The sequence below is a fragment of the Caretta caretta genome, chromosome 11 (genome assembly GCF_965140235.1).
Source record: "Caretta caretta isolate rCarCar2 chromosome 11, rCarCar1.hap1, whole genome shotgun sequence".
Taxonomy (NCBI): Eukaryota; Metazoa; Chordata; order Testudines; family Cheloniidae; genus Caretta; species Caretta caretta.
The window spans coordinates 9,908,170-9,934,994 of record NC_134216.1 but is presented as its reverse complement, the minus strand read 5'-3'; the positions used below and the strand labels follow the sequence as shown (position 1 = coordinate 9,934,994).

At 46.0% G+C, this 26,825-nt stretch overlaps 1 protein-coding gene across 1 annotated transcript in view; it reads right to left on the bottom strand.

Annotated features, from left to right (window-relative positions):
* SLC15A2 (solute carrier family 15 member 2) overlaps positions 1-7,343 on the bottom strand; it is a 74,387-nt gene extending 67,044 nt beyond the window's left edge. Inside the window, exon 1 of the mRNA XM_048869977.2 lies at positions 7,261-7,343. Within this exon, the coding sequence (XP_048725934.1) occupies positions 7,261-7,309 (49 nt within the window). The 5' untranslated portion in view covers positions 7,310-7,343. The remainder of the gene's footprint in view (positions 1-7,260) is intronic.
* Between the last annotated feature and the right edge of the window lie 19,482 nt (positions 7,344-26,825).

The window sequence follows — 26,825 nt, the reverse complement described above, 5'->3', positions numbered from 1 at the left end:
ACGGTGCAATACGACTGGTAGTCGTCCTCGTCGTGTCCGAGGTGCTCCTGGCCACGTCGGCTGGGAGCGCCTGGGCAGACATGGGCGCAGGGACTAAATTTGGAGTGACTTGACCAGGTCATTCTCTTTAGTCCTGCAGTCAGTCCTATTGAACCGTCTTATGGTGAGCGGGCAGGCGATACGGACTGCTAGCAGTTGTACTGTACCATCTTCTGCCAGGCAGGCAAGAGATGAGGATTGCTAGCAGTTGTATTGTACCATCTTCTGCCAGGCAGGCAAGAGATGAAGATGGCTAGCAGTCGTACTGTACCATCTTCTGCCGAGCAGCCATGAGATGTGGATGGCATGCAGTCCTTCTGCACCGTCTGCTGCCAGCCAAAGATGTAAAAGATAGATGGAGTGGCTCAGAACAAGAAATAGACCAGATTTGTTTTGTACTCATTTGCCTCCTCCCCTGTCTAGGGGACTCATTCCTCTAGATCACACTGCAGTCACTCACAGAGAAGGTGCAGCGAGGTAAATCTAGCCATGTATCAATCAGAGGCCAGGCTAACCTCCTTGTTCCAATAACAACGATAACTTAGGTGCACCATTTCTTATTGGAACCCTCCGTGCAGTCCTGCCTGAAATACTCCTTGATGTACAGGCACCCCCTTTGTTGATTTTAGCTCCCTGAAGCCAACCCTGTAAGCCGTGTCGTCAGTCGCCCCTCCCTCCATCAGAGCAACGGCAGACAATCGTTCCGCGCCTTTTTTCTGTGCGGACACCATACCAAGGCAAGCATGGAGGCCGCTCAGCTCACTTTGGCAATTAGGAGCACATTAAACACCACACGCATTATCCAGCAGTATATGCAGCACCAGAACCTGGCAAAGCGATACCGGGCGAGGAGGCGACGTCAGCGCGGTCACATGAGTGATCAGGACATGGACACAGATTTCTCTGAAAGCATGGGCCCTGCCAATGCATGCATCATGGTGCTAATGGGGCAGGTTCATGCTGTGGAACGCCGATTCTGGGCTCGGGAAACAAGCACAGACTGGTGGGACCGCATAGTGTTGCAGGTCTGGGACGATTCCCAGTGGCTGCGAAACTTTCGCATGCGTAAGGGCACTTTCATGGAACTTTGTGACTTGCTTTCCCCTGCCCTGAGGCGCATGAATACCAAGATGAGAGCAGCCCTCACAGTTGAGAAGCGAGTGGCGATAGCCCTGTGGAAGCTTGCAACGCCAGACAGCTACCGGTCAGTTGGGAATCAATTTGGAGTGGGCAAATCTACTGTGGGGGCTGCTGTGATGCAAGTAGCCCACGTAATCAAAGGTCTGCTGATATCAAGGGTAGTGACCCTGGGAAATGTGCAGGTCATAGTGGATGGCTTTGCTGCAATGGGATTCCCTAACTGTGGTGGGGCTATAGACGGAACCCATATCCCTATCTTGGCACCGGAGCACCAAGCCACCGAGTACATAAACCGCAAGGGGTACTTTTCAATAATGCTGCAAGCTCTGGTGGATCACAAGGGACGTTTCACCAACATCAACATGGGATGGCCGGGAAAGGTGCATGATGCTCGCATCTTCAGGAACTCTGGTCTGTTTCAAAAGCTGCAGGAAGGGACTTTATTCCCAGACCAGAAAATAACTGTTGGGGATGTTGAAATGCCTATATGTATCCTTGGGGACCCAGCCTACCCCTTAATGCCATGGCTCATGAAGCCGTACACAGGCAGCCTGGACAGTAGTCAGGAGCTCTTCAACTACAGGCTGAGCAAGTGCAGAATGGTGGTAGAATGTGCATTTGGATGTTTAAAGGCACGCTGGCGCAGTTTACTGACTCGCTTAGACCTCAGCGAAACCAATATTCCCACTGTTATTACTGCTTGCTGTGTGCTCCACAATATCTGTGAGAGTAAGGGGGAGACGTTTATGGCGGGGTGGGAGGTTGAGGCAAATCGCCTGGCTGCTGGTTACGCGCAGCCAGACACCAGGGCGGTTAGAAGAGCACAGGAGGGCACGGTACGCATCAGAGAAGCTTTGAAAACCAGTTTCATGACTGGCCAGGCTACGGTGTGAAAGTTCTGTTTGTTTCTCCTGGATGAAACCCCCCGCCCCTTGGTTCACTCTACTTCCCTGTAAGCTAACCACCCGCCCCTCCTCCCTTCAATCACCGCTTGCAGAGGCAATAAAGTCATTGTTGCTTCACATTCATGCATTCTTTATTCATTCATCACACAAATAGGGGGATGACTACCAAGGTAGCCCAGGAGGGGTGGTGGAGGAGGGAAGGAAAATGCCACACAGCACTTTAAGCACAGCACTTTAAAAGTTTACAACTTTAAAATTTATTGAATGACAGCCTTCTTTTTTTTGGGCAATCCTCTGTGGTGGAGTGGCTGGTTGGCCGGAGGCCCCCCCACCGCGTTCTTGGGCGTCTGGGTGTGGAGGCTATGGAACTTGGGGAGGAGGGCGGTTGGTTACAGAGGGGCACCAGTGGCAGTCTGTGCTCGAGCTACCTTTGCTGCAGCTCAACCATACACTGGAGCATACTGGTTTGGTCCTGCAGCAGCCTCAGCATTGAATCCTGCCTCCTCTCATCACGCTGCCGCCACATTTGAGCTTGAGCCCTGTCTTCAGCCCGCCACTTACTCTCTTCAGCCCGCCACTTACTCTCTTCAGCCCGCCACCTCTCCTCCCGGTCATTTTGTGCTTTCCTGCACTCTGACATTATTTGCCTCCACGCATTCATCTGTGCTCTGTCAGTGTGGGAGGACAGCATGAGCTCGGAGAACATTTCATTGCGAGTGCGTTTTTTTTTTCTTTCTAAGCTTCACTAGCCTCTGGGAAGGAGAAGATCCTGTGATCATTGAAACACATGCAGCTGGTGGAGAAAAAAAAAGGGACAGCGGTCTTTAAAAAGACACATTTTATAAAACAGTGGCTACACTCTTTCAGGGTAAACCTTGCTGTTAACATTACATACATAGCACATGTGCTTTCGTTACAAGGTCGCATCTTGCCTCCTCCCACCGCGTGACTACCCCCTCAACCTTCCCCCCTCCCTGCGGCTAACAGCGGGGAACATTTCTGTTTAGCCACAGGCAAACAGCCCAGCAGGAATGGGCTCCTCTGTGTGTCTCCTGAAGAAAAGCACTCTATTTCAACCAGGTGACCATGAATTATATCTCACTCTCCTGAGGATAACACAGAGAGATAACGAACGGATGTTGTTTGAATGCCAGCAAACATACACTGCAATGCTTTGTTCTACAATGATTCCCGAGTACGTGTTACTGGCCTGGAGTGGTAAAGTGTCCTACCATGAAGGACACAATAAGGCTGCCCTCCCCAGAAACCTTTTGCAAAGGCTTTAGGACTACATCTAAAGAGAACCGCAAATGCCAGGGCAAAGTAATCCTTTCACATGCTTGCTTTTAAACCATGTATAGTATTTTAAAAGGTACACTCACCAGAGGTCCCTTCTCCGCCTGCTGGGTCCAGGAGGCAGCCTTGGGTGGGTTCGGGGGGTACTGGCTCCAGGTCTAGGGTGAGAAACAGTTCCTGGCTGTCGGGAAAACCGGTTTCTCCGCTTGTTTGCTGTGAGCTATCTACAACCTCCTCCTCATCATCATCTTCTTCGTCCCCAAAACCTGCTTCCGCATTGCCTCCATCTCCATTGAAGGAGTCAAACAACACGGCTGGGGTAGTGGTGGCTGAACCCCCTAAAATGGCATGCAGCTCATCATAGAAGCAGCATGTTTGGGGCTCTGACCCAGAGCGGCTGTTCGCCTCTCTGGTTTTCTGGTAGGCTTGCCTCAGCTCCTTCAGTTTCACGTGGCACTGCTTCGGGTCCCTGTTATGGCCTCTGTCCTTCATGCCCTGGGAGATTTTGACAAAGGTTTTGGCATTTCGAAAACTGGAACGGAGTTCTGATAGCACGGATTCCTCTCCCCAAACAGCGATCAGATCCCGTACCTCCCGTTCGGTCCATGCTGGAGCTCTTTTGCGATTCTGGGACTCCATCATGGTCACCTCTGCTGATGAGCTCTGCATGGTCACCTGCAGCTTGCCACGCTGGCCAAACAGGAAATGAGATTCAAAAGTTCGTGGTTCTTTTCCTGTCTACCTGGCCAGTGCATCTGAGTTGAGAGTGCTGTCCAGAGCGGTCAGAATGGAGCACTCTGGGATAGCTCCCGGAGGCCAATACCATCGAATTGTGTCCACAGTACCCCAAATTCGAGCCGACAACGTCGATTTAAGCGCTAATCCACTTGTCAGGGGTGGAGTAAGGAAATCGATTTTAAGAGCCCTTTAAGTCGAAATAAAGGGCTTCATTGTGTGGACGGGTGCAGGTTTACATCGATTTAACGCTGCTAAATTCAACCTAAAGTCCTAGTGTAGACCAGGGCTAAGGTGCCACAAGTACTCCTTTTCTTTTTGTGAATACAGACTAACACGGCTGCTACTCTGAAACCGTTCTTTACGATGTAACTGGGGAAACTGTTTCATGAACCTCAGAGTTACAAACACCCCAGGAATGGATGTTGTTCGTAACTCTGAAATGTTCGTAATGCGGAACAGAACGTTACGGCTGTTCTTTCCAAAGTTTACAACTGAACATTGACTTAATACAGCTTTGAAACTTTACTATGCAGAAGAAAATGCTGCTTTCAACCATCTTAACTGAAATGAAACAAGCACAGAAACAGTTTCCTGACCTTATCAAATCTTTTTTTTTTTAAACTTTCCCTGTATATTTTTACTAGTTTACATTGAACACAACACTGTACTGTATTTGCTTTTTGTGTGTGTGTGTGTGTGTGTGTGTCCCTCTCTGCTGATTGCCTACTTCCAGTTCCAAATGAGGTGTGTGGTTGAGCAGTCAGTTCGTAACTCTGGTGTTCGTAACTCTGAGGTTCCACTGTAGCTGTAAATTTCCACCCCACAGATGTCTGTGCATAGTACTCACAGGGGACTCTAACAGCATCCTATGGGTTTGAGTTCATAGATGCCAAAGCCAAAAGGGACCACTGTGATCATCTAGTCTGATCTCCTGAATTACACAGAGGCCATAGCACTCCCCCAAGAGCAAATCTTTTAGAAAAACATCCAATCTTGATTTTAAAAACTTGCCAGTGATGGAGACTCAACCATGACCCTTGGTAAGCTGTTTCAAATTCATTCAAGTTAATTAATGATTAGGGCATTTTTCATTATTGTTCTTCTCCAGTCCTGCAGATCTGATATCTAGTGCAGTTTCTTGTTTGCTTTTGATTCATTGGATCCCTGTCTGAGGCATGACAAACTGCAAAATCCTGGTATTTTTGTTATGGCTCTGGGGCAGGCTGCTGTGTGTTGGGGTGTTGTGATGTGTGACTTGCAACAGAGTTAGATCACAAGGGGGCTGTTATAGGTAGAGACCGTGCGGATACAAACTTATATCAGCAGATGCAGACATTTACAGATATAAATTGGCTGCAGGGCTCTACTGGGAACTGCCGTGGGGAAAGGAGCAGCACGTTGGGCTGCCATTCCCAGGAAATTAATTTGTATCCGCGCAGAGCTCTAGTTATAGGAACTGTGCCAGAAAGGTAAATAACGGACACGGATAAAAGTCCTGGAGGAAACAAGTAGAAAAGCTATTTATTGGGGAATACCCCCAGCCTGGCTCCATCCAGGAATATGCTAAAGCCTGGGATCAGAGGGAATTCTCTAAGAGCCTAGAAAAGACAAGGTGACTGAGTGAATTAGGAGGGGCTACCCAGGGTATATCAATGAAAAGCTGGCAGGTGAGTAAACACACAGAGAGACAGAGGGGGCATGCTGCAATTGAGATGGGCTGGTTCTCCCGACTCTAAGGTCTAATCTCCCTTAGTCAGCATCACTTCACTGGGTATCTTGCTTCCTTTCCCCGTGGCCAGTGCATTTGTGTACACTTATTTCCACTCTGCACTTAGAGAAGATTTGCTACTAGTGATATCATTCACTGCAATATTTTCATTGTTTTGCTGATCTTCTTTTTGACTTGATTCAGAGATTCCAAGACCCGAAGGGACCATTGTGATCATCTAGTCTGACTTCCTGCATAACACAGGCCAGAGAACTTTCCCAAAATAATTCCCAGAGAGATCTTTTAGAAACATATCCTATCTTGATTTAAAAATTGTCACTGATGCAGACTCCACCCAACCCTTGGTAAATGCTTCCAATGGTTAATTACTTTTAAGTACTAATTTGTCTGCTCCTAAGGCAGAGGTGGGCAAACTACGGCCCGCGGGCCACATCCAAACCATGGAACTGTCCTGCCTGGCCCTTGAGCTCCCGGCTCGGGAGGCTAGTCTCCGGCCCCTCCCCTGCTGTCCCCCCTCCACCGCAGCCTCACCACCAGCGCTCTGGCCCGCTGCTCCTGCCGTGCAGTGTGGCGGCATGGCTCGCTCCGGCATGGTAAGGGAGCGGGGGGTCTCAGGGGACAGTCAGGGGACAGGGAGCAGGGGCGGTTGGATGGGGCGGAGGTTCTGTGGGAGTGGTGGCTAGGGGATGGGGAACAGGGGGGGTTGAATAGGCGTGGGAGTCCCGGGGGGCCTGTGGATAGGGGTTGGGGCAGTCAGAGGACAGGGAGCGGGATGGGGGGGTTGGATGGGGGTGGGGTCCCGGGGGGGCAGTTAGGGACGGTGGGCCCCGGGAGGGGGTAGTCAGGGGACAAGGAGCAGGGGCGGTTGGATGTGTCGGGAGTTCTGGGGGGGCAGTCAGGGGGCGGGAAGTGGGAGGGAGCGGATAGGGGACAGGGGCCAGGCTGTTTGGGGAGGCACAGCCTTCCCTACCCAGCCCTCCATATAGTTTTGCAACCCCGATGTGGCCCTAAGGCCAAAAAGTTTGCCCACCCCTGTCCTAAGGCAATAATAATACAGAGCCCTATGAAACATTTGAATCCAAACATTTTTATGTGTGTAAATTTCCAGATGAACTGAGATACAGAGGGACAGATTCTTAGATTATGTGAAATATCATAACTGCATTGACTGAAACAGAGCTACACTGATTTACACTATCTGAAGATCTGGTTCAATGAAGTTAAGTGATTTGCCAAAGGCTAAGTAGCATATCAGTAGCAGAGTCCAGAATAGACCCCACATTCGAACCACTAAACCCCATAGCCAACAAAGATGAAAGAAACCCTGTCCTGCTAGACTCATCTGCATTTTCTTTGCATCCTCTCTCTGTCTTTTCTTTAATTAGCAAGGAAAACAAGTATAAAATCTCTCACCAGTTTGTTTTTTCTTTGCTGTTTCCTTTGTACCTTTCTCCTTTGCCATGTTTGCAATTCCCTGTGCTGTGTGTGATCCCAGCCCTGTGTGGCTGAAAATTAATCTTGCTGAGCGATCCTGCCTGTCTATTTAACTCTTGTTAATGTTTCACTTTACTGTAGTGACAACTTAGTCACCAATAAAATGCCATTGGACAGTCTTTGATTTTTCACCCTCAAGAGGAGATGAAGTTATTTATTCTCAACTTCTGTAGACAGAAAATCATGCATGGACAGGCCACACATGTAAACTATTGGTAAATTACAGTCATAAATGTTCCATATGTTTTTCATGGTAGATATTCTTGAGAAATCACATTTATTTTCAGCTGCCGGGGGGGGGGGGGGGGTGTTAAATAGAATTATTATGCTGTTGAGGGGACAGGCTTTTGACCCAAGACTAATTAGGGCCAGATCTACAGCTGGCATAAACCAACATAGCCCAATTGACTTGGATGGAGCTACTGCAGTACACAGCAGCTGCAGATCTGGCCTTAATTGAATGCATGTGACAGTAGTTAACTCTGTTCTGAGAGGGGCTTCATCAACTCTTAACAGGCCAGCTTTAATTCTAAGCTCTTCTTGCATTCTGTATACTAGCTTTTATTAAATTCATGCCCCATTCATCATGCACAGAGTCCTTTCTTCATCTACCATACCTTTATGAAACAAGGAACCCTACATAGAAATAATTTCTTTTGCACAATTTTTTTACTTGCCTTTCATGTTCTCCCGAACTAACCTCTAAAGGGAAGCCACAATATCTCCCTACAGAGAAATGAGTACCTGTCTTTCCCTGCCCCCACCGCCACCCCATGAGCTGCTACCATCTTCCAGTAATGACCCAAACATCTCGATATACTTAAAACAATGCAAGTTTGCTAATCCACAGTTATCAGAGTGCACTGGACAATAGGAATTTTAATAAACAGAACCTAATTTTATTGGGTTTATTTATAATTATTTATTTTTAAAAAACCCTATAGAAAGATTATCACTTTCTATTCTAGTCTATAGGGCTTTTCCCATAAGGGAAGGCCCCTTCTCCAAACAGTTTTTGAACACTCAGATGAAGGGGGAATGGCTTGCAGCAAAGCTCAGTTGGCTGAGCAGTGGTGTGAAACACAGGTCTCTAATGACCCCTTTGTTGCCACATCTCAGGGCTTCTAATCCTCATCCTCTTTGAGCTCTCCTCTCCTTTGACACCGCTGACCACACCCTCCTCACCTGCCCTGAGTTTCCAGGATCCTGTCCTCTATTTTTCCTCCCCCTAGCCCATCTCATCATCATCATCTCCCATCTTGATTTTCGCCACCTCCTCTTTTCCAGCCTCCCAAGCCTGACTCCAGTCCTCCAATCCATTCAAAACACGGCTGCCAGGATTTTCCCTCCATCACTCTAACCTCATTACCCCAGTTCCCCGTCTCTGCTAATTTACCCTTTTCCTGCCATATTATATTCAAACTTCTTGCCCTCATCTTACAGACTTTTCACAGCTCTGCCCATCCCTACTTTTCTGTACTTGTTTATGATTGCATCCTTCGTGTCCACTCCAGTGTGCCAACAGGCCCAGCCTCCACCATCTCTTTGTCCATTGGTCCTACAAATATCTGCCTTTTCTTCCATTCTGTATGGAACACTTTTCCCTGAACTGATCCATCAACCCACCCCTCTCTCCTCTTTCAAATCCATCTTCAAGGCTCACTGCTTCCAGCCAAGCCTATACGAGATCTGCTAACAATGTCTTGGCTTGGGGGGGAATAGTCATTTCAATAGGATTATGTGAACATAATATTCATGTTCAATTGTTGTCTGTATGTTATAGCTTTCCCTCTTTCTCCTCTGTCATGTGGCAATTGTCTTCTTTGTTCCTGATCCCACAGATTCCTAAGCATGTACATAACTTTATATAATTCCATTGACCTCCATCTGTCAGGATGGATAGAAGGAAAAAAATGACAGTCAGAGGGAAATAAAAGGAAAGGGTGACAGGTAAAAGTTGTAGTGGTGAAAGGAGAAGAAATCCAATGGGGCTGCTCACAGGGATAAAGTTACTCCTGTGCTTCAGTGTTTGTAATACCAAGGCCTTTGATGGTAAGCTCTTCAAGGCAGGGACATTGTCTCCCCAGTATAAGCACACAGGCTCCTGATTGGGGCCTATGGTAATAAATAGTGCTAATGACATGTGAGAGACAGCGGAAAGCGGCTGGGGTTGAGTTTCTTCTCTTTAAGTTTCTTCTTCATTCACCACTACAAATGTTCCTTTTCAACCTTTCCTCTATTTGCCTGATATTGCAATTCTTTCCATTCAAAGATTTGCTCAGAGGTGCCTCCAATTTTAAACTTACTGTAGAATGGGTTTTCTACAGAGCTTTCAGCTTCCGTTCCTTCCTTCTTTGCTCTCCTCCTTTTCTCCCAACTCTTTGCAGCAGGGACAGTCTGTTATGTGTTGAGTACGGTGCATAGCACAATAGACCTGATCCTGACTGGCACCTCTAGGCTTTACATCAATACAAATAAAGACACTTTTGTAAGCCCCTGACCCTAGGGGCTAATTCAATCCTTGGTGTAAGTTAGAGCCGACTCAGCTGAAAAGTCATGTGCTCTCAGAGCATGATTTAAGTGGCAAAGCCAATCAAGAAATTTATGACAAAATGGTTTTTCATCTAAAAATGCCAATGTGGGAAAGGGTCCGTTTGGACCAACATCCTGCGTCAAACAAAAATTGAAAAAAAACTTTGAAATTGTTTGAACTGCCTGTTTTGACATTGTCCAAACAAAAAATTCTGATTTTTGGTTCAAAGTGACTTTTTGTTTGGAAATTTAAGTAAATTTTTAGTAAAAATAATCTTTTAACAAATTTTAAAATAAAACTGAAATGTTTCAAAATAATCAAAATAAAATGTTTGGATTGACCGGAACCAAAACGTTTGTTCAAATCATTGGGTCATGAAGATTTGCAAGCATTTGACTTCCCTCCTCCCCCAATTCAGAATAGGAAAATTTATTTGAAATCACCAAAAGTTTCCCAGGAGCGGAAAACTGTTCCCCACCCAGCTCTAACGAGTAGGACTCAGTGCTTAGATCTAGTGCAGGTCCTCAGCACAGGAGTGAATTTCACCTGATTTTCCATTTCTCCCTCGAGCAGCACTTCATTCATTCTGTCTATGACATATCAGATTTGAAGTCAAGCCTTACACCGTGGGATGATCTATATGGGCTTGATCCAAAGCCTGCTGAAGTCTGTGAAGAGACTCTCACTGATTTAAATGACCCTAGGTGAAGCCTTGGAATTGAACAACTAATTGTGAATGTTCCGGCCCTTGCTCTTCAGCTTGGATTGCCTGAACCTGCCATGTCCCTTGAATGGCGTACATTTCAGAACATGCATTCTGTTGTCCTGATTTGCCTTCCTTTCGTCTCCATCCCCTTTGGTAATGCAGAGCACATTGTAAGAGTTTCTGGGATGCAGCACATCTTTCCAACATAATCACATCTTGGCTAGATCAATAAACATTTGTGAGGTGAAAAGTAAAAGTAAGGTCAGCGGCAAACTGATGGTTTTCAGCAAGAAAAGGAGAGATGGGATAAGGAAAACAGAAAGTGAGCTAGACAATCTATTAGAAAATAAGCCTAAAGTTTGACTTATAAGGATATAAATAACATATTCTGAAAATTTTTTTCTAGGCTCCTAACAGATTAGGGGCATTAAACTTTTGTCAGTCCACATACACAACATCCTGTATTTCTTTCTGTCTTGAGATCAGCATGGCTTGGATTATACAACAACTAGAAACAAGCTGTAAACTGTCCTGTTCATACCTAAAGTTGGAATGAGGGAATCAGGCCATGTCTACAAGACAGGCACTACGGCTATGGTGCCGTAACTATGCCACTGTAGCACAGATGCTTCCCACAGCACCAGAAAAGGTTTTTCCATTGCTGTAGGTAATCCACCTTCCCAAGCAGCTGGAGCTAGGTCACTGGGAGCATTTTCCCATTGACCTAGACCCATCTACACCAGGGGTTAGTTCAGTAGAGCTGCAGTGCTCAGGAGCGTGTGTGAAAAATTCACACCCTTGAACGCCGTACCTATATCAACCTAACTTTCCCGGGTAGACCAGGCCTCAGACCAATCAAAAATGGGAAACACCTATGAGAGGTCCAATCCAGTCCACCTGACTGGGGCTGCTGCAAGACTGTTCCCGTCACAAAGTTTTCTAATATCTGGCCAAATCCATTTGTCGATGTCACAGGAGATGGGGCCTCCCCTCCCATTTGCCATCAGGCCAATCCCACTTCCACACCCATTCACGATCAAATAATGCAATAATAATTATTTGTATTCCCATAGCTCCTAGGAGCCCTAGTCCTGGACCAGGCCTCTGTTGTGCTACATGCTGTACGAACACAAAACATAAAGACAATCCCTGCCTCAAAGCCCTGACAATTGAAGTATTAAAACCAGGGACAACAGATGGATGCAGAGAGACAGAGGGTGAAGTACAAGGAAACATTATTGAGCAGCCTGCGAGGCAGTGGTCTCAGCACACCAGCAGCTGAACCTTTGTCCATTTTTTGGTAGGCATCACGGCAAAGGAGAGTTTGAAGGAGGGAATTGAAGGAGGCCAATAAGGTAGCTTTGAGGATGTTTATGAGGAGCGCCTCCCAAGTGCGAGAGGCAGCATGGGACCAAGCACAGAGGTTCTTGTTTGAAAATTTAACAAGCGGGCGATGATGGAGGCCGACGCCATGGGCCGATCAGGACTCGACATTTCAATAGCGAACGAGAGATGCTAGGTAGGGTGGGGATAGGTCACGAAGGGCCTTGGATGTGAAGCCACACGATTTGTGTGTGACGCAACAGAGAAAGGGGAGCCAGTGGAGGGAGACAAAGCGAGGGGTGCCATGGTCAAAGCGATGGGCTAGGAGAATCATCTTTGCAGCAGCATTCTGAATGGAGGTGAGCGGGACAAGACTGCATTTCTCAAGGCCAGAGAAAGGAATGTTGCAGAAATCGAGACGTGGTATGCTGAGAGTTTGAGCTGCATGGCTGGCTAGGAAAGGCCTTATGTCAGAGATGCTATGCAGAAAGAATTGGCAAGTTTACACACAGCTTGGATGCGAGGACCTAACTTCCTTGTGACAACCACAACAATTGCTTACATGGTGGAGTAGCACTGCAAGAGGAGTGATGTGTTTACGCTGTCTCTGCAATGATAAAAAGCGAAGAGATTTGTCTGCTTTTGCGCTTGAATTTGTCTCATCTGCCTTCCTACCCCTGTCCCCTCATCCCATTTCTGGGTCTCTTCCCCCTGAACATGCTGTCCAGGATGCTTCTCTCTCCTATTCCCCTGTACCTGGCTACATATTAGGAGACTTGGAGTCAGGACTCCTGGGTTCTATTCTGTCTATGCCACTACTTTGCTGCACATCCTTGAGCAAGTCCTTCAACTCTCAGTGCCTTGGTTTCTCCATCCATAAAACTGGGGAAAACAACATTTATCTACCTTCCAGCAGGGGTCAAAGGTTTGATTCATGAATGTCTATAAAGTATCTGGGAGATCCTCAGATAAAAGATTTGTTTGTTTGTCAGTCAGCTGTGCCTGGGAAATTCTCTGACATATTTTCACGGACTGTGACCTTTGTCAGGACATCTAGATCCAGGTCTATAAGACAATTGCTGTTCCTACACTCCTTTGCAGATGCAAAACCTGGGTGGCCTATGTACAGAACCTCAAGAGTCTGGAGAGGTGCCACCAAGGATGCCTCTGGAAGATCCTGTGCATCAAGTGGGAAGATCACTGCACTAATGCCAGCAATGAGGCCAATGTCACCAGCTTTCAAGCAATGATCTTCATGCACCAACTCCGCTGGGCTGGACATTGTGTGTTGATGCCAGACTCTCACCTCTCAGAACAAGCCCTCTAGTCTCAGCTCACCCATGGTCAGAGATCCCCTGGTGGTCAGAGGAAATGCTACAAAGACACAGTGAAAGCGTATCTCAGGAAAACTGATGTGGATATCACAAGCTGGGCGAAGCAAGCCACCAACCGACCTCAAGGGCACCACATCCTCCATCAGGCAGTGGCCCACTTCAAGGAGCAGAACCTTGCCCTCGAAGCTGAAAAGAGAGAGATGGAAGGAAAAAGAAAGAACTTTCTCCCAGCTGGCAACTGACCCACCAGGAAATGTCTGTACATACTGTGGGCGGATCTGTGGTTCCAGGATTGGTTTCCTGAATCATCTCAGGCCCCAGCTGTAAATCCGTGGTAGAGATCATCCTTGAATCGAGGGATCGCCAATGATGCCTAATCCTCCCCAGGATGAGTGCTGGCTATCACTCCTCTCCATATCCCGGGGACTGCCATTCCTGCAGAGTGTTGAATCCACCACCCCTCCCGCTATGACCAGCTACCCTCCCACACTATCCCCTGTCTGCATTGCCATCCAGAGATCCAGGAAGCACAGGATTTCATCCAGTGGAATTCAGAACATCTTCCTCCCCCCAGTTTCAGAAGTGAACTGTAATTTGGGGTAACTCCATTTTTCATCTTCCCAGTTTTAGCTCTCTGACAGCCTGATTTTCAGACAGGCTGAGCACCCGCAGCTCCCACGGACGCAGCTGGAATTGGAGGTGCTCAGCCTCTCTGCAAATCAGGCCCGAGGGGCTCAAAGTTGGAGGCACCCCAAAATAGAAGCACCAAAAAGTACAGGCCCCTTTTAAAAATACTGGCCTAAGTAAACAGCCCCTGAGCTCAAGCCACCCAGCTCATGTTATGCAAGTGTACACAACATATGCCATTGTTATGGTTATACCTGGGCTGGAAACCTACCCACACTGAAGTCAATGAGAGACAGGACAAAATATATCCATCCTTTCCTGTTGCTTTCTCACTGCCATGGACTTAATCCTGCAAGGGGCTGAGCGCCCTCAAGTCCCGCTGATGCCAATGGGAGTTAAGGGTGCGCAACCTTTCCCATGTATGCACATTGCCTCTTTCTGTTCTATATCCTCTCGCAAATTGGCTTTGGGTTTATTCGATTTGCCTTTCTCCCAGAAATAACCATCCCCCCTGTTATGGCAGCTTCAGCCAAGTGTCATCCACGTGCCTGCACTAGAAGATTACATCAGGCACTTAGCAAACTTAGGGCCCCCGGATTTGCATGTGGGGATTGAAGGGAGCTCCCTGCGTGCACGCCCCAGGACAGAATTCAGCTGCATTATTTCAAGGTTGCTCCATCACACGATGGACCAAGCCCAGTGCTAACTTGGGCGTATGCAAACACTTATGCATGCATTTAGCTCTATTGCACATACAGCCCCTTTGAGAACAACAGGATTACACCTCTGCATAAACTAAGCACCTACATTTGTGTTTGCAGGATCAGGCCCTTACCGCAAGCAGTTCCATAGATCCCAATGGGTTAGAGATCAGTGTAGAATCTGGCCCAGTTATTTTAAAGAGACAATCCACAAAGCATTTCCAGTTAAAATACGAGTGACTGATCAGTCACTAGATCTGTTACCTGTTTTCCTATGCCTATAATTGCAGGCCTCCATCCTGCTCCATTGAAATGATGGGTGTGTTACCATTGCCTGAAATGGGAGCAGAGGCAGGCTCCCTGGGATCAAAGTGCTTAAACAATCCTTTCTCTGTCTTGCAAATGACAAAGCGCTCTCAGACCATCAGCGCTGCTCTGGTGGCAGAAGGTTAAAGCAAGGCATCGAAAGCCAAATTCACTCCATTGACCTTGGCTCTTTAGGATTTTCTAATTCATCTTTAAGCAGTTCCTCATTTCACTATGAAGGGTAACAGTCCTCCACAGATTGTCAGGATAATCCTGTAGACAGCAATTAACCACTGATCTGATCATTCCTTCCCTCGATTGCCCATCACCCGCCAATCCTGGCAACTGCAAAAACCATTGTCTGAGCAGAGTGTGATACCATGATATGTTTCAGAGTATCAGCTGTGTTAGTCTGTATCTGCAAAAAGAACAGGAGTACTTGTGGCACCTTAGAGACTAACCAATTTATTAGATGGGTTTCAGAGTAGCAGCCATGTTAGTCTATATTCGCAAAAAGAAAAGGAGTACTAGTGACACCTTAGAGACTAACCAATTTATTTGAGCATAAGCTTTCGTGAGCTACAGCTCACTCCATAGAATGGAACATATAATAAGAAGATATATATATATTATTATATATACACACATACAGAGAAGTTGGAAGTTTCCATACAAACTGTAAAAGGCTAATTAGTTAAGAAGAGCTATTATCAGCAGGAGAAAAAAACTTTTGTAGTGATAATCAAGATCATAGAATCATAGAATATCAGGGTTGGAAGGGACCTCAGGAGGTCATCTAGTCCAACCCCCTGCTCAAAGCAGGACCAGTCCCCAACTGAATCATCCCAGCCAGGGCTTTGTCAAGCCTGACCTTAAAAACTTCTAAGGAAGGAGATTCCACCACCTCCTTAGGTAACGCATTTCAGTGTTTCACCACCCTCCTAGTGAAAAAGTTTTTCCTAACATCCAACCTAAACCTCCCCCACTGCAACTTGAGACCATTACTCTTTGTTCTGTCATCAGCTACCACTGAGAACAGTCTAGATCCATCCTCTTTGGAACCCCCTTTCAAGTAGTTGAAAGCAGCTATCAAATCCTCCCTCATTCTTCTCTTCCGCAGACTAAACAACCCCAGTTCCCTCAGCCTCTCCTCATAAGTCATGTGTTCCAGTCCCCTAATCATTTTGGTTGCCCTCTGCTGGACGCTTTCCAATTTTTCCACATCCTTCTTGTAGTGTGGGGCCCAAAACTGGACACAGTACTCCAGATGAGTGTTAGGGTGCTTATTCCTTCACCCTCTTACTTCCCTGGTCCTTCTTGCATGAACAGAGAGCAACAATACCCGAAGTCCAAAGGTGCAAACAATTCAGTGTTTATTGCGGTGAACTTCCAGCAAGCATGATTCCAGTTTCCTTCCTTAGTGTCCCCCTTCCCAGCTCTGACACCACAGAGCCTTACACCCGTGTCCTTGTTCCCATTCCTGCCCTTAGCCAAACATGATTCCAATTTCATTACCCCCATTCCCTATTCCCATTTCCCCTCCCCACACCCACCCACACACCCCCTACCCCAATTGACTGCAGACTGTAAAGTAAAACTTGAGTTCTGCTTAGCTATACCTTAACCAATCATTTTCCTGAAAGTTAACTAACCAATCCTAACGTATTGTAACATGACTATGTAACCAATTATATCTCACCACCTTAATTAGTTTACACCCAGCAAAATTAATTATACAGCAGACAGGAACAATCACAGAACCAGACAGAGATTATACAGACAAACAATAGCAAAGTGGGAACTATAATGACAAAACAATACAGAAGTGAGAATTTCACATCCCAGCTATTGATAAGTGAGTTCTTGCCAGACAGGATGCTATCAAACTAAGTTTCCTTTTACATCTTCTAGGCACTTCCCTTTCTCTGGAGGCGATAGGCATTATCAGGACAGGATTGTATTCCTAACAGCCCAATAGCACCTTCTTTCAATGTGACTAGTTTGGAATGTGAGGATGTGACCGGTCGCTTCCCAGCTTATGGCTGCCTCTGCTGCTTAGCCAAAGGCCTTAGCCTAAGAACAGGGCCTCAGACTGTCACAGTAAGAGAAGGCCCTTACACCAGCAGACAGTGATTTTGATTCTTTCTTTTATACCTCTATAACTAGCCAAGTGATAAGAATACACCTAAATTCTTAGAGTATAGGCCTTTATAGACAGACCTGAATATCTATATCCTAACAATGAGGCCTCACCAATGTCGAATAGAGGGGAACGATCACGTCCCTCGATCTGCTGGCAGTGCCCCTATGTATACATCCCAAAATGCCATTGGCCTTCTTGGCAACAAGGGCACACTGTTGACTCAACAAGGGCACACTGTTGACTCAAGATGGCCCATTTAGACAGTTGACAAGAAGGTGTGAGGATACTTAACTTAAGGAAATAGATTCAATATGTGTAATGACCCAGCCACTCCCAGTCTCTATTCAAACCCAAGTTAATGGTATCTAGTTTGCATATTACTTCAAGCTCAGCAGTTTCTCCTTGGAGTCTGTTTTTGAAGCTTTTCTGTTGCAAAATTGCCACCCTTAAATCTTTTACTGAGTGGCCACAGAGGTTGAAGTGTCTCCTACCGGTTTTTGAATGTTATGATTCAGCAGCCTCTTGTTCATATTCCGACCTATTCATGATGACAACAGCACCTCCTCTGTCAGCCTTTTTGATTATGATGTCAGAGTTGTTTCTGAGGCTGTGGATGGCATTGTGTTCTGCACGGCTGAGGTTATGGGGCAAGTGATGCTGCTTTTCCACAATTTCAGCCTGTGCACGTCGGCGGAAGCACTCTATGTAGAAATCCAGTCTGCTGTGTCGACCTTCAAGAGGAGTCCACCTAGAGTCCTCCTTTTTGTAGTGTTGGTAGGAAGGTCTCTGTGGATTAGTATGTTGTTCAGAGGTGTGTTGGAAATATTCCTTGAGTCGGAGACGTCAAAAATAGAATTCTAGGTCACCACAGAACTGTATCATGTTCGTGGGGGTGGAGGGCAGAAGGAGAGGCCCCGAGATAGGACAGATTCTTCTGCTGGGCTAAGAGTATAGTTGGATAGATTAACAATATTGCTGGGTGGGTTAAGGGAACCATTGCTGTGGCCCCTTGTGGCATGTAGTAGTTTAGATAATTTTAGATAAATTGGTTAGTCTCTAAGGTGCCACAAAGGAGGTGCTGTCGTCATCATGAATAGGTTGGAATATGAACAAGAGGCTGCTAGGCAGCTCTCCAACACCACTTTCTACAAGCCATTACCCTCTGTTCCCACTGAGGGTTACCAAAAGAAACTACAGCATTTGCTCAAGAAACTCCCTGAAAAAGCACAAGAACAAATCTGCACAGACATACCCCTGGAACCCCGACCTGGGGCATTCTATCTGCTACCCAAGATCCATAAACCTGGAAATCCTGGATGCCCCATCATCTCAGGCATTGGCACCCTGACAGCAGGATTGTCTGGCTATGTAGACTCCCTGCTCAGGCACTCCCAGCTGTCTTCGAGACACCACTGATTTCCTGAGGAAACTACAATCCATCGGTGATCTTCCTGAAAACACCATCCTAGCCACTATGGATGTAGAAGCCCTCTACACCAACATTCCACACAAAGATGGACTACAAGCCATCAAGAACACTATCCCCGATAATGTCATGGCTAACCTGGTGGCTGAACTTTGTGACTTTGTCCTCACCCATAACTATTTCACATTTGGGGACAACGTATACCTTCAAATCAGCGGCACTGCTATGGGTACCCGCATGGCCCCACAGTATGCCAACATTTTTATGGCTGACTTAGAACAGTGCTTCCTCAGGTCTCGTCCCCTAACGCCCCTACTCTACTTGCGCTATATTGATGACATCTTCATCATCTGGACCCATGGAAAAGAAGCCCTTGAGGAATTCCACCATGATTTCAACAATTTCCATCCTACCATCAACCTCAGCCTGGACCAGTCCACACAAGAGATCCACTTCCTGGACACTACAGTGCTAATAAGCGATGGTCACATAAACACCACCCTATACCGGAAACTTACTGACAGCTATTCCTACCTACATGCCTCCAGCTTTCATCCAGACCACACCACATGATCCACTGTCTACAGCCAAGCTCTACAATACTACCACATTTGTTCCAACCCCCTCAGACAGAGACAAACACCTACAAGATCTCTATTAAGCATTCTTACAACTACAATACCCGCCTGCTGAAGTGAAGAAACAGATTGACAGAGCCAGAAGAGTACCCAGAAGTCACCTACTACAGGACAGGCCCAACAAAGAAAACAACAGAACGCCACTAGCCATCACCTTCAGCCCCCAACTAAAACCTCTCCAACGCATCATCAAGAATCTACAACCTATCCTGAAGGACGACCCATCACTCTCCCAGATCTTGGGAGACAGGCCAGTCCTTGCTTAGAGACAGCCTCCCAACCTGAAGCAAATACTCACTAGCAACCACACACCACACAACAGAACCACTAACCCAGGAACCTATCCTTGCAACAAAGCCCATTGCCAACTGTGTCCACATATCTCTTCAGGGGACATCATCATAGGGCCTAATCACATCAGCCACACTATCAGAGGCTCGTTCACCTGCACATCTACCAATGTGATATATTCCATCATGTGCCAGCAATGCCCCTCTGCCATGTACATTGGACAAACTGGACAGTCTCTACGTAAAAGAATAAATGGACACAAATCAGACGTCAAGAATTAACACATAGAAAAACCAATTGGAGAACACTTCAATCTCTTTGGTCACTCGATTACAGACCTAAAAGTTGTAATTCTTCAACAAAAAAACTTCAAAAACAGACTCCAATGAGAGACTGCTGAATTGGAATTAATTTGCAAACTGGATACAATTAACTTAGGCTTGAATAAAGACTGGGAGTGGATGGGTCATTACGGAAAGTAAAACTATTTCCCCATGTATATCCCACCCCACCCCCTACTGTTCCTCAGACGTTCTTGTCACCTGCTGGAAATGGCCCACCTTGATTATCACTACAAAAGATCCCCATCCCCCACTCTCGTGCTGGTAATAGCTCTCCTTAAGTGATCACTCTGGTTACAGTATGTACGGTAACACGCATTGTTTCATGTTCTCTATGTATATAAATCTCCCCACTGTATTTTCCACTGAATGCTTCCGATGAAGTGAGCTGTAGCTCACGAAAACTTATGCTCAAATAAATTTGTTAGTCTCTAAGGTGCCACAAGTACTCCTTTTCTTTTTGCGAATACAGACTAACATGGCTGCTACTCTGAAAGATAACAAGCAGATATGGTAACAATGAATTTATGACAGGGTAATAAGACAATGTTAAGGCAGCCTTTGTCCTCCCTTCCCGGGGTCCTTTGTCAAGCACAAGAATCTGTCCCATTAAATAATGACTTATTATTGGCATATACACTGAGTAAACCCTAGACCGGAATTCTTCTAACCCGAAACTCCACTTCCTCTGAAACTTGGTTGTGTCCTGAAGTGTGGATCACTTACTCATTAGTTCCCCAGTTATTCAGTCTACTCTTGGTCAAATGTTTTGCTTTCCCTATAGATTCAAAGCCCAGAAGGGACCACTGTGCTCATCTAGAACTTCCCCAAAATAATTCCTATGGCAGATCTTTTAAAAAATATATCCACTTGATTTAAAAATTGTCAGTGATGGAAAATCCACAATGACCCTCAGTTAATTACACTCAGCTGTTAAAATTCTACACACTATTTCCAATCTGAATTTGTCTAGCTTCAGGTTCCAACCGTTGGATTGTTGTATACCTTTCTCTGCTAGATTGAAGAGCCCATTATCAAACATTTGTTCCCCTGTAGACTGTCACGCCTTAACTTTCTCTTTGTTAAACTAAATAGCTCAATCTCCTTGAGCCTGTCACTCAAAGGCATGTTTTCTAATCCTGTAAACATTCTCATGGCTTTTCTCTGAACCCTCTCCAATTTAGCAACATCCTTCTTGAACTGTGGACACCAGAACTGGACATGGTATTCCAGCAACATTTACACCATTACAAAAGACAGAGGTTATGTAAACTACTAGAGATTCCCCTGTTTATGCATCCAAGGATTGTATGAACCCATTTGGCCACAGCATTACACGGGGAGATCATGTTCCACAGATTATTCACTATGATCCCCCAATGTTTGTTCAGAGTCACTACTTACCCTGTTAGGGTCCCTCTTCCTGTAAGTATGGTCTTCATTCTTTGTTCCTAGATGCATACATTTACATATTGTTTGCTTGCACCCAGCTTACCACATGATCCAGATTGCTTTGTATCAGTGACCTGACATCTTCATTATTCACCATTCCCCAGGTCACTGATAAAGATGTTAAATAGCATATGGCCAAGAACCGATCCCTGTGGGACTCCAATAGAAACACACCCACTTGATGATGATTCTCAATTTACTGTTACATTTTGACACCTATCAGTTAGCCAGCGTTTGATCCATTTACTGTGGGCCATGTTAATTTTGTAACTTTCCTGTTTTTTAACTAAATTGTCTAGCAGCACCACATCAAATGCCTGACAGAAATCAAAGTATATTACATCAACACTCTTACCTTTATCAATCAAACTTGTCGTCTCATAATATATATATAGTGATAGTTTGACAGAACTATTTTTGATAAACCCATGTTGACTGGAATAAATTATATTATATTACCTTCCATTAATTCTGTATCAGTCAGGTTCCGTACTATGCCTGGAACTGATGTGAGACTGAAGGACCTATAATTAGAGGAGTTTTCCCGTTTTCCTTTTTCAAATATAGACACAACATTAGATTTCTTCCAGTCTTCTGGAACTTCCCCAGTGTTCCAATAGTTATTGAAAGTCAGTATTAATGATCCAGAGAGCTTCTCAGACAGCTCTTTTAGGTTGCAATAAAACACTGCTTTATTTCTTAGAATATACAACAATTACACATAAGAACAGAGAGAGAAACAGGTGGCATACCTACGGTTGTACATGTCAAGTGTTGTGTAGTTGGTTGTCGTGGTAATAGCACCTTGTTGTTGCTCTGGCAACTGAGTTAGATTATTAGGGGATAGCCCAGCCAGTTTTGGCTGGTTTGGTTAGTTCAGTGTGTGAAAATAAATGGCTGCTTTCATGGCTCACAGCTCCCTGTATCTCAAGTGATTTCTTCCTAAAACTGCTGCCCCCAAGGATACAACAAAGTGACAACGAGAATGGGATCCCTGTGCTGCCCCAGCAACAGAAGGAAGTAGAAGTCAAGGTGAAAAAAAGAAAAGAAAAAAAAACAAAAACAACCAAAATCTTTTAGCTTTTGGAATGGGGTGAGAACTGTCTTGTTTGCACTGACTGTGCTGGCTTGTTGGCACTGACTGTAAAACCTGAAACTAAAACCCTGGCTACACTTACAGGGCCACTGGAACCTTTTGAGGAGAATATAGTGCAAATGGCATGTGTATACTGAGCGTTTTGAGCTTTTTGTTATTGCAAGTGACATTACAGAAGAGAAGAAGGTGCCAATATTCTTAAGTGTTGGGGGGGGGGGGTAAAACCTACTCCCTGCTACGCAGCTTACTATACCCTGTTAAGCCTGAGACCAAATCTTACAGTGACATTGTGGAAATCCTGGGGTCCCATTTTTCCCAAAAACCACTGGTAATTGCTGAAAGATATAGGCTCCACAAAAGAGACCAAAAAGAAGATGAAACAGTTGTACAATTTGCAGCAACTTTAAAAAGGGTAGCAGAACACTGTGAATTTAAGGAGATGTTAAATGATGCCCTGCGTAACAGGGCAGTGTGTGGCCTGTACAGTGAAGCTATACGGAAGCAGCTATTGACAGAGGCTCAGCTTACCTTACCGAAGGCTGTGGATATTGCGATCTCCAGGGAACTGGCTACAAAGGAGGCTCCACACATCGGTGCATCCCCTAGGGTGCATAAAGTGTCACAAGAACCTACCCACAAAACTGTGCAAAGTCAGGAATGTTGCCACTGTGGTAAGCCAGGTCACCAGGCCTCAGAATGCTGGTGTCAGGACCTGGTGTGTCAACACTGTGGCAAAAAGGGACACACTACGTGTGCCTGTAAACAAAAGAAAAAGAGGCCTGTGGTCTGTCCGACCAAAAAGGGGAACCTGCATGCCCTAGAGCAGACCCAGGATGACCCAGGGGACTCCTCATCGCAAGAAGAAGTGCCACTCCACGTTTTGCCTTTGGCAGTGGGCTCACATGAATACTGGGTAACCCCATTGTTGGATGGCAAACCTATACGCATGGAACTGGACACTGGTACAGCCGTCTCGCTGGTCTCTGAGACGGTGTATAAAGAAAAGCTACAGCATCTTCTGCTTAAGGCAACAAAAACTGTTCGGAAGACGTATACGGGAGAAGCTGTGCCCATGTTGGGCACTACTGATGTTAAGGTGGAGCTCAATGGACAGGCTGCTCAATTGCGACTGTTTGTGATGAGAGGTAATTACCCAGCCTTAATGGGTAGGTCTTGTCTTGGGAAGATTCAGCTGAACTGGGCAGAAGTTCACCGAATGACTAAAGAAGAAACCGGTCTGGCCACTATACTAAGGAAACATGCTGCTGTTTTTGGAGAGGATCTGGGAAGTATGAAGGGAATCACTGTGACATTGAACATTAAACGTGACAGTCAACCAAAATATCTGAAAGCCCGAACTGTGCCATATGCCATCAGGCCGAAAGTTTAGGCAGACCTGGAGCGCCTAGTCACCAATGGAGTCCTAATACCAGTTACCCATAGCCCATGGGCCACTCCTATCGTTCCAATAGCGAAGAAAGTTGGCTCCCGCCGGATTTGTGGTGATTTTAAATTCACTGTCAACCCGGTGTTGTGTGCAGAGCAATACTCGCTTCCCCACATCGAGGACCTCTTCACAGGCCTGGCTGGGGGACAAAAGTTCAGTAAGACTGATCTGAGTCAAGCGTATTTACAGATGCACGTCAATGAAAAGAGCTGTTGACTATTGTGACTCATAAGCGGCTTTATCAATACTGTTGCCTACCCTTCAGAATAACATCTGCTCCCACCCTGTTCCAGAGGGCTATGGACCAGATCTTGTGTGGCTTGCCAGGAGTTCAGCGCTATCTGGATGTCATCCTGGTCACTGGAAGGAATGAAGAGGATCTCTTAAATAATTTAGAGGCTACCCTACAAAGACTGGAAGAGTATGGCCTACGAGTCCACAAAGACAAGTGTGAATTCTTCCAACCCTCTGTTGAATATTTGGGACACATCATTGATGCTGTGGGTCTTCATAAGGCCCCTGCAAAAGTTAAGGCTATTGGGGAGGCTCTCCCGCCTCGAAAGGTTAGCCAGCTGTGCTCGTTTCTAGGACTATTGAACTATTATGGAAAGTTCATCTCACAGTTAGCCACACTGCTAAAACCAGAACACAAACTCCTTAGGCAGAACAAGACCTGAAAGTGGACTGAAGTCTGTAATGTTGCATTTAACAAAGCTAAGGATGCATAGGTAAATTCTGAAGTTCTAATGCACTTTGATCCATCCTTACCCCTACAATTGGCCTTTGATGCCTCCCCTTGTGGAGTGGAAGCAGTCATGTCACACATTATGCCTTCGGGAGAAGAGAGACCTATTGCTTTTGCTTCACGCTCTCTAAGCAAAGCAGAAACTAACTATGCCCAAATCGAACGTGAGGCATTGGGAATCGTTTTTGGAATTTGGAAGTTTCATCAGTACCTGTTTGGGCGGAAGTTTACTCTTCTTACAGACCATCGACCTCGGACGTCAATTTTTGGACTCTACACAGGCATTCCCCCATTAACTGCTAGTCATATGCAACATTGAGCATTGTTACTTTCAGTGCACACATATGAAATCAAATATCGGAAATCCACTCTGCACGGCAATGCAGATGGGGTCTCTCAAGGTTGCCTTTGCCAGTCAAACATCAAGATACTGCCCAAAAGGAAATCTTCTACTTTGAACATGTAGAGAATACACCCATCACTGCTACTCAGATAAAGAAGGCAACTCGTGTTGATCCAGTATTATCCCAAGTTATGGAACTGGTGATGCATGGAAAATCTCGACAAACCTCTCCGGTCTCACCCAACCTTGTTACCTACATGTCCGGGAGTATGGAGTTATCGATCCAATCTGGTTGTTTGTCGTGGGGGAGACGTGTCATTATCCCACCATCACTGAGATCACAGATGTTAGAACAGCTACATTCTGGTCACTGTGGAATAGTGCGCATGAAGGAAATTGCACAAAGCTATTTTTGGTGGCCTGGATTGAACAATGCTATTGAAGAGAAGGCAAGAGCTTGTATGTCACGTCAGGGTGTCAGGAATGCACCCCAGTGGGTGCCCCTACACCCATGAGACTGGCCTGAAAACCTGTGGCAATGTATTCATGTTGACTTTGCTGGCCCCCTTGAAGGAAGCATGTTCTTGGTGGTGGTAGATACCCATTCTAAATGACCAGAAGTCTCTATAATGCAGTTCACTACTGCAGAGAGTACTATCCAAAAACTACAGGGACTCTTTAGTTGTTTCGGTCTGCCAGAACAACTTGTGAGCGACAACGGACTGCAATTCGTCTCTCAGGAGCTTCAAAATTTTATGAAGGCAAATGGGATACACCACATCATTTCAGCACCATATCACCCATCCACCAGTGGATTACCTGAAAGATTTGTGCAGACAACGAAACAAGCTTTGAAATCAGCAAGGCGACAACACTCCATTCAAAAGCGTCTGGACACCTTCTTACTTTCCTACAGAAACACTCCTCATGCTATCACCAAGGCATCCCCGGCCTTTCTAATGATGGGACGACAGCTGTGCACTTGCTTTGATCTGCTGAAACCTTCTGAACCCAGACAAATTGTGCAATGTCAGCAGCAATATCAAGTCATCAGACGTGCACCCAGAGCAAAAGACCAAACCTTTAGCTCGGGACAGCCAATTTTGGCTCGGAATTATACTTCTGGAGCTAAATGGGTCCCTGCCACTGTCATCACTCAAACAGGACCTGTTTCCTACCCCGTCTGGACTGCAGAGGATCTCACCTGACAGCGACATGTAGATCAACTGTTGCCCGGTCATGACAGTCCTCAGGACACATCTTCAGTTGAGTTGTCTGACTTCACCTCTTCTGGCAAGACACCGAATCAAGAATCACCTGTTCCTGACTGTTCTCCTCCATTACTGCTGGCGGCTGAGATACCCCGTTGCCCGGAACAAGCTGATACCACTTCCTCATCCATTCGCACTACGAACCCTGAGCCCATTGTCAGGCCTGCGCCCAAGGTATTTTTGAGTGCAACAACACCAGAATTTTGCTGTAATCCACTAGAGACAGAAGATCTCCTCAATGGCTGGATCTTTAGCTACGGCGAATCCACGGTTATGGGGCAAAGTAATCCCTGGGGTTTAGCTGGGAATGCTGGGAGGCAGTCTACCCTCCTTCTCTAGTTTAGTGTTTGTTTTATTTAGGGGATGTTCTTATTAATGGGGGAGAAATATGTTGTGTATTTGGTTGTTGTGGTAATAGCACCTTGTTGTTGCTCTGGCAACTGAGTTAGATTATTAGGGGATAGCCCAGCCAGTTTTGGCTGGTTTGGTTAGTTCAGTGTGTGAAAATAAATGGCTGCTTTCATGGCTCACAGTTCTCTGTGTCTCAAGTGACTCCTTCCTAAAACTGCTGCCCCTAAGGATACAACATCAAGGAAGTGGCATTCAAGTCAGACTTTCAGCCTGGCTTAGATTTTAGCTGGAATTTACAGTTTGGGTTCAAGGCCAGGGCTCAGGTTCACATTGGAGGGCATGCAGACCTTGTGATCTTTTTCTTGTGAAATTTCAGCCCAAAATAATGGCTTTTCTCATGAGATTCCTGC